A 12,252-nucleotide genomic window follows, 5' to 3' on the forward strand; every position below is an offset into this window, starting at 1 on the left:
CACTATTCCTGATCTTACATGGAATAGACTCTGAAGGCTGAGTAATCAACCATTCCATTTCTCTGCCCCCAAGAAGAAAATGCTTTATAAATTCCACATTCGTTAACTCATTCATTCAATACCTTGCCTCTTGTAGTAACCCTTTAGGAAACCAAAGCCAGGTTACCTTCATTATAGGCCAGCCTAGGACTGCTCTGAATTCTGTCATGCCTTGGCAGGCATAAATGCATCTCCATGAGTCATCGTTCATGTCAAGCTTCTCCCTGGATGACGGCTTCTAAGTATCTCCAAATCTCCTCCAGGAGACCTGTTCCATAATCTCACCTTTGCCCTTCATCCTCTCCCTCATGGAATTGCTACTTCCTGCTGTTGATAACCTGAAGAAGTTCTGTGAATGTTGGCTGGACAACCTGATGGGTATCAGGCTGGGGCTCTTAGAGAAAGATCAGGCTTGCTGTCTGAGCTGCACTTAGAGGTTCCTCTGTAGTCGATCACAATACCTCAGTAACCATAAGCAGCATTTGATTCTACTCTGCCCACTTCCTTCATGGTACCTAAATTCTTAAGAATTGAGTACGTGGCACTTACAACTGGAACAGAAAATGTCAGCTCTCAAGATACAAGCTTCAGAGTCTTCTGCAACAAGAAAAGAAAACATTTTCAAAATTACTGTGGCTTCCTGAATCTTCAGGATGCCTTCAGTGCAGGCTTTTATATTTGAGGATCATATGAATTATACATAGAGAACTATGGGCTGGTGGATAGCTTCCAACTACTAGAAATTATATTTCCCTCCCTTTTGATAATGAGTTCAAGGTCTTCACCACAAGTGACATCATGTCTCAGAGGCAAAAATAGGTTTCTATGAAGACTATGTAATGTCTTCTGTCTAGCAGATCCTATTTCCTCTTTATGCCCTACTCTCCTTACCTGCCTAATTGGCTCTCGGACCTCAAAGCTCTTTGTTGCTGCTGTCGGGAGCTTTAAATAATTAGATATAGTCTGACTAGGTTGAGGTTAGGAGCTTGGCTAGGCTGACTACATTTCAGTTCACCTTAGAAACCCAAATGACCTAGGGCTCTGGAAAAATGGGATGGTGGGCATTGCGGTCTGGGAGATAGTAATATAATTCTTATGAACCAAATAGGTCATTTGGACCTTAGACACAGGTAGGCGTGGGAATAATTTACATACTCTGTTAAACCCAACTGGGGTGAGATAAAACAGCCTCCTTTACTGAGTGTTCAATACAATGGGCTTCACAGAAAAGATCTCATGTAATACTGAAAAGAATTCTTTGAAAGTTTCCCATTTAGCACACAAGCAGAGTGAGGTTTAGAGGATAAGATGCTTATTAGAGGGGTTAGGATTCAAGCTCGTGGGTTGAGTCCCAGGTGTTGCTGCCCTTCCACGGGCTCTTCTTGGACAGGCCCTGGAAGCCAGCAGTTGCCATGATGGAGGGACATTTGTGCACGAGAGGCAGTGGTGGCCCTGAGTTTACCACCTGCTGCCTGTCATACCTGAATTTCAGAAATGAAAGGAGCTGTTATGAGATTGACATCTCTCCCCGCTTCGGTCTGAAGTGAGGCATTCTCTTTCTCTTCTACTATATTGGGCAAAGATAAACACAAAGTACATTTCACTTCCACAGCCCAAGAGATAAAAAGCATGGATTTCAGACTTTTTTTAGTGGCTAATTGTATCTCCGTAACAGCTGAGAGAACAGTTATAAAACAAAAATAATAATCTAGGGCTTGGGAACTATTATGTAGACTTTGAAATTGAGGAAGAGGAAATTATAGAAGCTTTTAAGTCCATCCCCCCTTTAAGAAGATACTTAATCCTTTAGATTTAACTCTTACTTTACTCAAAACAGAAATCCAAACAGGCAAGCTGTTGTTTGGGGGAAAACATTTGAATGGAAATTAAGAGCCTAGTTCTCGTCCCTGTAATTCTGTTAAGTAGCCATTTGATGCTAACAGTAAAGGACCAAAATTGCACCAGAATGAAATCCACCGTCTCAAAACAAGGTGTTTTCTAAAGTTCCTGCTGGCAAAGGGCCAATGAGTCACGCCTCAGTCAGTGCTGAAAATAATATAAAGACTACTCCCCAACAAAACCTCCGTTCTTTTAGATATGTGTCCTTTTGATGAATGTGATTTATGTGAATGAGTGATGGACCAACAGATCCAATCCTCCTAAGGTATTTGGAAACTCAAAATATTTCCAACTATTGGAATTATGGGCAAACTTGTAAAAGTGCGAGAATTCTAGACCTGTTAGGGTTGTTTATTCCAATAACTGAACTGCTCTTCAAACATGCCTCCCGGTAGTTACGCCCTCTTGTAGACCCTCCCACGTAGAATCTGGACTGGGCCTGTGACTCACTTTCTCCGAAGTGACATCGTACCAGGACTGGGTCTAAGCCAAAAGAAGTCTATCTCGGTTGGCTTTTCCTTTTGGTGCTGCCCCAAGCTGCCACTGCTCTCCCTGTCCCACCCTGAGTATATGAGAGTTCAATACATCCAATATGGACCGGCCCAGATGCCTCATTTCCAATGTCATCCTTTGTTCTCATTGAAATGTGTCCATTTCAGGGCAAGCTAAAAGCCCTATTGTGGGCTCTAGATGCCTTGATGAAAAGAGGTTCCTTGTCACCAATATTTTTGAATTGTCCCTTTGTTTAGCATCCTGGAGATGCTTAATGGCTCAGAGGCATGCTTTTCTTCTACCAAGAAGGCAGAGTATCTGAAATGGCAGGTGGGATCCTCCACAGGTGAGCCCTCAGGATGGCAGTCTTAGGAGAGTTCTCACAGAGGTGGATTTCCTGAAGATTTACTGTGTTGGAATACCCCCTGGGGTCCTCATGTGTCAGGGGCGTGTGTACCTGCTTAGAGAGCAGCCTTTGTGCTCCCTTTGCCTTCTATCACTCCTGGGTTCCTCTTCCTAGTACTCTAAGCTCTTCTGATTTCTCCACTTCTAGGGCCCTACTTTCTTGTCCCTCAAATGTCCATCAGCTGATCCTGATACAGTCTTAGTTCTAAGTGGTGAAAAACTGAAGATAAGACCCTTGTCAGGAAGTTTTGCACCAAAATGAAACACAGGCATGAAGATGCAGCAATTGATAATTTGGGGAGGGACCCCAGACCCATGATTTCTCAATGACACCACGAAGACAGCTGCTATAATCACAGGGATGGCCCAGTGTTCTCTTGCCCACAGTGAGTGAGTGGTAAGAACTTTACCACCATCTCTAGAGCAAATCTCACACCTAAAAAGGCAGAAAGTACTCCAAGGACAATCAACAGAAACCTTCCAGGGGAAAGCTCAGATACGAGCTTTGTGATACACTCATGTTTTCTAGCAAAAACCATTGTTCCATTTCTTCCTTTGTAAAATGGGTTTGAGCATACCTAATTAAGAGTATTTTTCTGATGAGGAAAAGAGCCTGGCTCTTTTTTGGTGGTTAGCCAACCCTCCTCCCTTCCATTAGTGTGTTGTTTATATGTGATCTGGATGATTGATGCTTAATATTTCCCATGCCTCTAAGAGTCAAGAACAAGGTTAAACAAGTCCTGAGAGGTAAAAATTTATTGATTTATGTATCAGCATGTTATGATATGGTCACACCGGCTCATACAGCTGACTTTTTCTTATAGCCAAAAGAGGATTGTTTTCCTTTTAAAAATACATTTTTTTTTCCCAGCAGGAAGAAACATTTTAAAAACAAACATTTTCTTATTAAGTGGAGATTTAAAACAATGGCTTTTTCCCCCCCAACTCATGAGAAATAGGGCTGGTCAGTGAGAGATCTCTGAGAGCTTCAAATATGCCTTCAGTCTTCTGCCCCCGATTTGTTCTTCATCTTGGACAGAAACAACTTCTAGGGGGAAAAATGACAACCTCAACTCAAAACAGCAGCCTGAATCCAAACAGAAAAGAAGAGGTAGACTGAACTGTAACGCTTTAACTTACTTGGTAGACTGTATATTTTAATACATTTAAATTTTTTCAGTGGGATCAAACATATTCTACAAACAACAATCTAAACAATAAATGTTCTAAATGCCCAAAACAAAATCTCAGAGAGGCTCATGTAACAGTCTACTTCGCTTTGAGACCCGAAAGCACAGAACCAGCTTTAGAAACAGGCAAGCTTCCCATGCACTTCGGGGAAAGTTTGCTTTTGTCAAATTCTTCAAATCACAAGCATGCTCTGTAGGACCAGTGCTAATGCTTTCCCACCTTTTGAAGCCCCTGCAAGGGTCTTAGGAATTTCCTGAGAGCAGTGAGTAGCTTAACTGTGAGGAATTTATTCAGTCCTAACTGAAACAGAGAAGACAGGGCAGCGGTATGCCAGAGATCGCTCCGACTGGCTCCTGACCCTAGAGCCGCTGGTTAAATTTTAGAATTTTGCCAGCAGTTATTAAACAGCTGTTACTAAAATTATATAAGCTTATAATTAGCGCTGAAGCTCAAAGTGGTTCACTTTAATGAGTATAATTTGTACAAGGGTAGGAAACAGTTTGGCAGTAGATCACACATCAGATTGAGTGACAATAAATTCGAGAAATAGGTGAATTAGGATGTTATTCCATTTTTCAAATCATAGGTTGGCTACAAGAGTTCAGCAAAATCAATTAAAGCATCCTGGGAGAATCACTTGGCCATATGGAATGTAAAATATATTTTATTATTATCTATTAAAATTGTGTTCTATATTCTTGCCATCAGGAAAATTTATAGCAAACCTATGTACATTTGCACACATCATTTTTTTTCCCCCAGGACAGCGGCCTGTTTAACATTTACCAGTATACCACCAGTATACCAGTATCTCCACCACACCGTGGGGGAGAGTGGGGAAGGAGCGGAGGAAAGGGTTTAAAACCAAAGAAGGAAGTACAATGTTCTTTCATTTGGCTTTTCCGTTTGCCCCCAGCATCCACCTGCTGTGATGTGTTCCAAGTACACGTCCACAGATGTTCATGCCAACGTATCTCCAGAAACACACAAACACCCCGTCCCCACCACTAAGAAGTAAAAGCACTTTGCTTGAAAAAAATCAACTTTATTTTTTCTAGGTTAAAAAAAAAATAGAACCAGCTATTCATTTTTTGTTGTTGTTGTTGTTGAGAAAATGCTTCTTTTGGTGTTCACATCTAAATTTCTGAAAAGGTGACCTGGTTACTAAAATAATCCCATATGCATTCATAAACCAGATCCATGTTGTGACCAGCCCTTTACAAAAATTAATGACAGTTGCCACAGCCTTTACATTCATTCTGAGCATACATTACAACATGCAGATAACAAAGAAAGAAAAATAGGTCAACAAGCTGAAGTAAACATATGGCATCAGGAAAATTAAAACCCATCTGTATAAAATAAATACAACTTTGTAATAACTGTAAAGAAAATGAAAGCACTTAATGCAACAATGGCAGGTCCATGTGTAACTGTTTCATTACCCAGTCATAAGTTACTGTAAAATGCAGACCCCTCACATGTAAAGAGCTTGTGCATCAGTCCTGTGTTCAACAGTTCTACACAATAAAAATAAAGCCATTCAAAATATGTGTGCATACTTTGCAACTAGAATATACTTAAAATTTCTTTGCTCTTTCAAATGTTTTAAAAAATATTAAATGTAAAAATCCTCCCACGGAAATTTTGCAGAAAACCCCCTATTTTATCTTCCATATGGCTACAGTCCCCCTCCCCAGCAGTTCAGCACCCTCAGCTGATTCCCAGGGTCCAGTTCCTAACTGTTGAGGATCAATGCAAAATGACTGCAATAAAGCACCAACCAGCGACTGCTCCAGAGAGCCCCCGGCCCCTCTGTGATCTCAAAATGTCCAGTGTAGGTGGTTTTGGTCCCAAACATACTAGTCTCCATCCCCTCATACAACAAACCAGTATACCTGCTGCTTTGGACTTGGCCTTTCATGTGAGCAGACGTAAGGTTCACAGCACTACATGGCAAAAAAATAAGACTAATCATTTTTATTCATCCTTGTGGACCAGAGCGGACCCGCTCGTGATGGTAACTCTGGAGTGAAATCCTGTGTAATGAAGAAAATAACTCTTCCTATTCGGCCGTGCAAATAAAATTTCCTTAAATATCAAAAGAATCCAATAAGACTGTCCATGATTAAAGACTGCTATCTCTGATTATAACCAGATCCCGCTAGTTCAGGAGAGTCTTTAGGGAAGTGATTGTCAAAACGTCACTCAAGACAAATCCACAAGAAGTGAGTAACATGAACAAAGAATGAAGAGGCATTCTTAACATCAATCCACATGGTATTAACACGAGAATGATGTTCTGAGGTTTGTATTGGGTGATTTCACATCTCATTTTCATTAAAGGCTTGAGTATCATTGCAATACCGCCAACTCTTGATTATTCAGGGATTCCTTTCCTAGCCCATGGATTATCTAGGCTTTTGTGTTCCCTCTTTCTGAAGTAGTCTCCCCAAATCTTTTTACTACTCATTAACACAGTCATAAATACACAAGCAAGAGAAACTAATAAACAATTGAAATAATTGTTTTAAAATTAGCAAGCATCCCTAGAAGAACAAGAAAGTCTCATTAAAAAAAAAAAACCCTCAAATTCATAAATACCCATTAGATTTTTGGCTATGACTTATCACTGGATTAATTTTCCAGCAATCCTTAGTTCCTTCACTGTGGGAAATTAATGGTTGATTGTAATATTAAAATGTACTTAATAATACGACAGATCTGAACTCAGAGCTATCGTTTTTAAAAAAAGCTATTTAGATTCTCAACTAGCTTCTTTGCCCACCCGAAACGTCATTTTCCATTCTGTCATTTTTCTTTACCTTCCATGGTGTGTAGGTTTCTCCATCATATCTGTGTATTTCAACCCCAACGACAGTGTCTCACGTGAAGAGTGAACTGCCGGCGTAGTCACTTCTGTATGCACTGCACCTGCCCCCGGCTCACAGCCCAGTGGGTGCTCCATCACTGTGACGTGTTGGGACAAGGATCCAGCAGGGCGTTCCCAACCCTCTCTGCTGGAGGAATCCAGGCAGGTCAGCTGAGACCAAGAAGTGCTGAGATTCTACAAGCCACTGGTATAAAACTGGCATGGTTTTATTTTCTTCCCCCTTAGCAAAATGTGTATTCCCTAAACCTCCTTTCATCTCACTTTGCAAAGCCACGTACAAATTTGGAATTTTTATTCACTTCTGTATAGTGGCATATTGCTGCTTCCCTGACTGGCCATAGAACACTGGTTCTCTACCTACCTTCCCTGGTGCAAGCAGCCGACCTCCAGCTACTAGTAAGGAGAGCGCTATCAATGCTCTCCAACAAAGAAGAGCGAGAACATATTGATTAAACAATCGGAGGGGGGCACGCAGATCAGTGACACATCTGTTTACAACTCACAGGTCTGTTTTCAAAAGTGAACTCACGTATCTACGGGTATTTGTCACTCTACAGACTGTTGAAGTGACTCTGTGCTTGAAAAGTAAAGCGTCTTCCAGAATAGATGGTTTAATGTGTACCGTATTTTAACACTATCACGTTCCTCTGGACCACAGTGAGGGCGAAAGTAGCTCTGAACCGCGCTTATGTATGCATGGATGCCTCTCTCTCTCTTTTTTCTTTTTGATAGGAGAACTGGCCACTCCTACCCGTGGCTTGCCTTAGCAATGAGGAAAAGGCCTATTTAGCTAGGACAGTGCACGCCGTATTTGACAGCGAGCACCTTCTCCCCCAGATGGCTGACTAATCTCTCGAACAATTTCAATTCAGCCTGTAATCTAGCAGCGTTTGCTGGACCTCAAACCGAAGCGTCATTAAGCTTCTATCCGTCCTCCTATCATCATCTGTGCCTCTTAATCAAGATTGGTCTCACCTACTCACTGTCACTGTAAAACACCCAATAAAATGCTTAGATTTCCAAAAAAATCGCGTCTTGTGACGACCCCAACCAAAGCACACACATTAGCACTGGCTTCTGCATTTTACCAGTAGCAGCATAATATGCAATGAGGTATTTCATTAACACATTATTCTCTTTCCTACGTGCATGGAATTAACCTGGAGGTGAAGCTGCTGTGGGCTTGTATTTGGCGTTGCTTTACCTTTCCCACATAACTGGGAGAAAATTCACATCTTTTCAGTTTCTTTTTTTTTTTTTTCTTTTTTGGTTTATTTAAAAATAGAAAACATTAGTCTTTATTTTTATTTTCTGGCCTACTTCTCAAAATTGCCATTTGTAGGACTAGCGACAACAGGGGCATCTACAATGTTCATATCACAGAAAACTGCCACTGACTTACTAGGATCTTCAGAGTCTTACAATCCCAAGCCAAAACACCAACTCTGTCTCAACACTGGGAGTGCAGGTGAGGGACAGATGCAGTCCCAGCACTTTCTGAGAAGAGTCTGGTTCTATTGTGAGGTAAATCACATGAACAGAGAGTGGAGGAAAAAAGTGTTCTCCAGAAACAGAAACTTGACTCTACCCTCTTTAAAGGCAATTGTAAGAGATTGGGAAGCCTTTTGTGTGGGTCTGTCTCCCGGTTACACCACCCTGACGTGGGCAGCAACTTGAGGTGATGATGGAACACAGGTTTGGGGGTGCCATGTGAGAACTTATCACCATTTTAAGCCTATGTCTGGCTCTAGCTCTTATTTTTCTAATAAAACCCCTATCTCACCTCAAAGTGATCATTTAAATGTTTTACATTAATTTGTTCCAGCCACCCCCAAATACATTTGGCGCTGAAAGCCCAAACGGGCGGAACAAAGCCTCTGAGCTGGACAGAAGCCTCCGGTGGGTGTGGCAGTCCGTGCAGGGGGGTGCCCAGGGACACATGCAGAGACGGGACAGCCTCTCAAGAATCCCACTCACTGATTATGCTCACATTTGTTTTCAGGCTGTATTACTAATCCTTTGCTATATATGCATCTGATAAAAGTGCATTTGGTAGAAGACAATTATCAATCTATGATATGCCTCTATACATAAAGAGAAATCAAGTGACCCCCCCCTCATTTAAGGGAAAGCACTAGCGCATGTAAACACGATGTTGGACTGAGCTAGCCTTTTTTGGGAACTCCAGTACCGGAACGTGTCCAGTGGACACTGCTTCTCCCCCACGGGCGTGCCTGACACCGGAGTGTCACTGCGATCCACAGGGGACCTGTCCTTGAGGATGCCGCGCAGCGCCCCTCGGGCTCCTAGCACACAGCAAGAGTTGGTGGAAATGAGGGTGCTCTACAGCTCTACCCTCCTAGAGACAGTACACTAGCTAAGAGGAACGGAATCCAACTCTCTGAGCTTGAACTAGATTACCAAGTATATCTGGTGGCAACAGAATTTCTCTCGGATAGTCTTCTAGGATGATTTTATGATTTCCTCTTCTCGAATGTGATGTTTGCTTAAGTGTGTGGTAGAGTGTATCTTTTTAAAACGTGAAAGATCCTTAAAACATATTAGCAGGTCATTATATTACTGATCCTCATTTTAGTAGAGTTTTAAGATATCCCAAAGGGGGATAAATTATCCATCCATTGAATTTCCTTTGCTTTTTTTTTTTATATTCTGATTTGCACATGTAAAATAATGCACACTTATGAAAGTCTGAACTCCTATGGTGACCTTGACAAGTCCAAGTCAATTCCTAAAACAGGCAATGGTACAAATACTGGATGATGTTATACCACATATAGCCTGACAAAAATGCAAAAGACTGTATGAGAAATATCCACATATTGCTGAGGGTCATCTCCCTGGAAACAGCTTCCTTATGGCCCTTGGGTGGTGGAAAAGCCCCTAAAAGACAAGACAGAAACATTAATTTGTTTTACTGTGGTGGGAAGGTCTCCTGGAACAAAGGGTGAGTATTAGCTTACTTAGAATTTTTGTTGTTTGTTTTTTAAAGCATCTTCTGTGACTTCCCACTGTTCCTGAAGAGAGATCTCATTTGCAATACAATTTTCAAACTGCTGAGCCCTTTCCTGCCTCTGAACATCTGCGTTTATTCTTCCTGCCTGAGATGCTTCTCCTCATCTCAGCGAATGGCAGGCTCATCTGCATTCTTACAGTATCAGAAAAAATACCATTCCCCCTCCCCCCCAAGTCAGTCACACTCAGCGCCACGTTTATTTCCCTCTTGGCACTTTCCACAATCTGTAATGATCCAGATCTAGCTTTTCTTTTTTCTACAGACTTGTTTACTCTCTGTCTCCTTCTGGAATATAAGCTGCATGAAAGCAGGCACTCTGGCTTCCTTGTTTCCACTGTAACCCTAGAGATTTCTACAGTGGCCAGGACACAGGATGTATACATTTTAAATATTTTATTTATTTGATGGAGAGCAGGAGAGCGAGAGAAAGCACAAGCAGGGGGGCGCAGCAGAGGGAGAGGGAGAAGCAGACTCCCCGCGGAGCAGGGAGCCTGATGCAGGGGCTCGATCACAGGACCTGGACATTATGACCTGAGCTGAAGCAGACGCTTAACCAACTGAGCCACCCAGGCGCCCCAAAATGGATTTTAAATAATTTCTGAAATGACATAACTAACACTAATTCCTCCATTTACAAGTTAAATGGTTTTGCCACAAAAAAAGTGGTGGTAAATCACTGGTACTCTTTTCAAAAGGTAATATTTATGAAATATGTCTTAGTAATTAAAAGGAGAAACACAGATGTCTTTAAATTCTTTTCTAGAAGGGAAAGATAGACCCCTTCAGAGCAATATTACCTAAGGTCATCTTGATAACACTTCAGCATTTCAAATAGTCTTTGTCCTCGCTGATAATCCCTTTGGGTAAGCTGATTCATGCGGGGATTTGCTTCTCACAAGCAATTTACAGAGAACACTTTCAAGTTTCAAGGTCTATTATACAAATGGCTTTCTTAAAAAGAGACTTCCATTATTGTTGTTACAATTTAGGCTAACTATCATAAAGCAAGAGATGAAGATTGAAAAAGAAGAGAGAGCCTGTTGACTCTTAATTACCTCATGCCTTCTTAAGCTTCTATCCTATTTTATCTTTAAAGAAATTTTGAGAGTAAGACCAAGGACTGCACATGGCACAGAGGGGCATCTTGTTCAATGAGTCTTACTAAGAATTCTAGAGACATGCATAGCGTCCAACCCCTGTCACATATGAGTATGCACTAGTCCACAGCCCTGGGGTCAGAACGTTAGCATCAGGAAGGAATCCTGTTGTGGGTAATGTGAAACAACCCTAAACACAAAAACAAAAGCATTAAAGGTAATTAACAGTATCAGCCTTTGCTCACCATTAGGTCTTCAACAGTCTGATTTAACATGAACATTAATTCTGAACCAAAAAAATCTAAGTGGGAAGAAAATAGCACTTTCTGTTAATCTAAAATCTCACAGCCATCATCAGACCTAAAACAACTTTCTCTTCCCCTTTTTCTTTTCCTATTGTAGGTTCCAGAGAACAAGCCTACAACACACGTAGTTATGTGTGAAAGCACTTCAGTAACGCCTGGCATTCTACCAACGCTAATTTCCTTCTTTCCTTTTTTTTTTTTTTAAAGATTTTATTTATTTATTTGACAGAGAGACACAGCGAGAGAGGGAACACAAGCAGGGGGAGTGGGAGAGGGAGAAGCAGGCCTCCCGCCAAGCAGGGAGCCCGATGTGGGGCTTGATCCCAGGACCCTGGGATCATGACCTGAGCTGAAGGCAGACGCTTAAGGACTGAGCCACCCAGGCGCCCCTAATTTCCTTCTTTCCTAACTTCCTTTCTTCCTCCCTCCCTTCTCCCCTCCCTTCCTATGTCTGTTTGACTGCATTGCAGTTTTCACAGAAGGTACAGAATATTGAGTGTAGATAAGGGGCCTTGAGGTATATTGACTTTTTTCTCTCAAGGAGAAAAGTACAAGGTTGTATCTGTGAAAACTTAAAAAGTAAGCTTTATCCCTGTATGTAAAGAAAAGAATAAGCATGTAAAAATGCAGTTCAAAATGATCTCAAATGACTGCAAGATGATGGTACTATTTAAACAATCACGTACAATGCCGAACCATAAATAGTATTTGCTATGTCATAAAACAGTCCGTGTAATTGTACACGTACGACTATACTCTTCTACATACTGTGTACTGTCTTGAATTAGTTCCATTTGTACATTTTACTCATCACGTGATCTTGCACACGGGCTGCTAAAGTAAGGGCCTGAATAAGTTTAACATTAACACTGTCCTTATGAATATTCTAAGCTGGAA

At 41.5% G+C, this 12,252-nt stretch overlaps 1 protein-coding gene across 2 annotated transcripts in view; it reads right to left on the bottom strand.

Moving 5' to 3' along the window:
- Positions 1–3,573: 3,573 nt before the first annotated feature.
- LPGAT1 (lysophosphatidylglycerol acyltransferase 1) overlaps positions 3,574–12,252 on the bottom strand; it is a 122,725-nt gene continuing 114,046 nt past the window's right edge. For both annotated transcript variants that reach the window (XM_035010494.1, XM_035010493.1), the window contains exon 8: positions 3,574–9,820. In XM_035010494.1, coding sequence (XP_034866385.1) covers positions 9,669–9,820 — 152 coding nt within the window. In that variant the 3' untranslated portion in view covers positions 3,574–9,668. The remainder of the gene's footprint in view (positions 9,821–12,252) is intronic.

This window comes from Mirounga leonina, unplaced genomic scaffold (genome assembly GCF_011800145.1).
Source record: "Mirounga leonina isolate KUSES-001 unplaced genomic scaffold, KU_Mleo_1.0 Mir_154, whole genome shotgun sequence".
In the NCBI taxonomy this organism is placed as follows: domain Eukaryota; kingdom Metazoa; phylum Chordata; class Mammalia; order Carnivora; family Phocidae; genus Mirounga; species Mirounga leonina.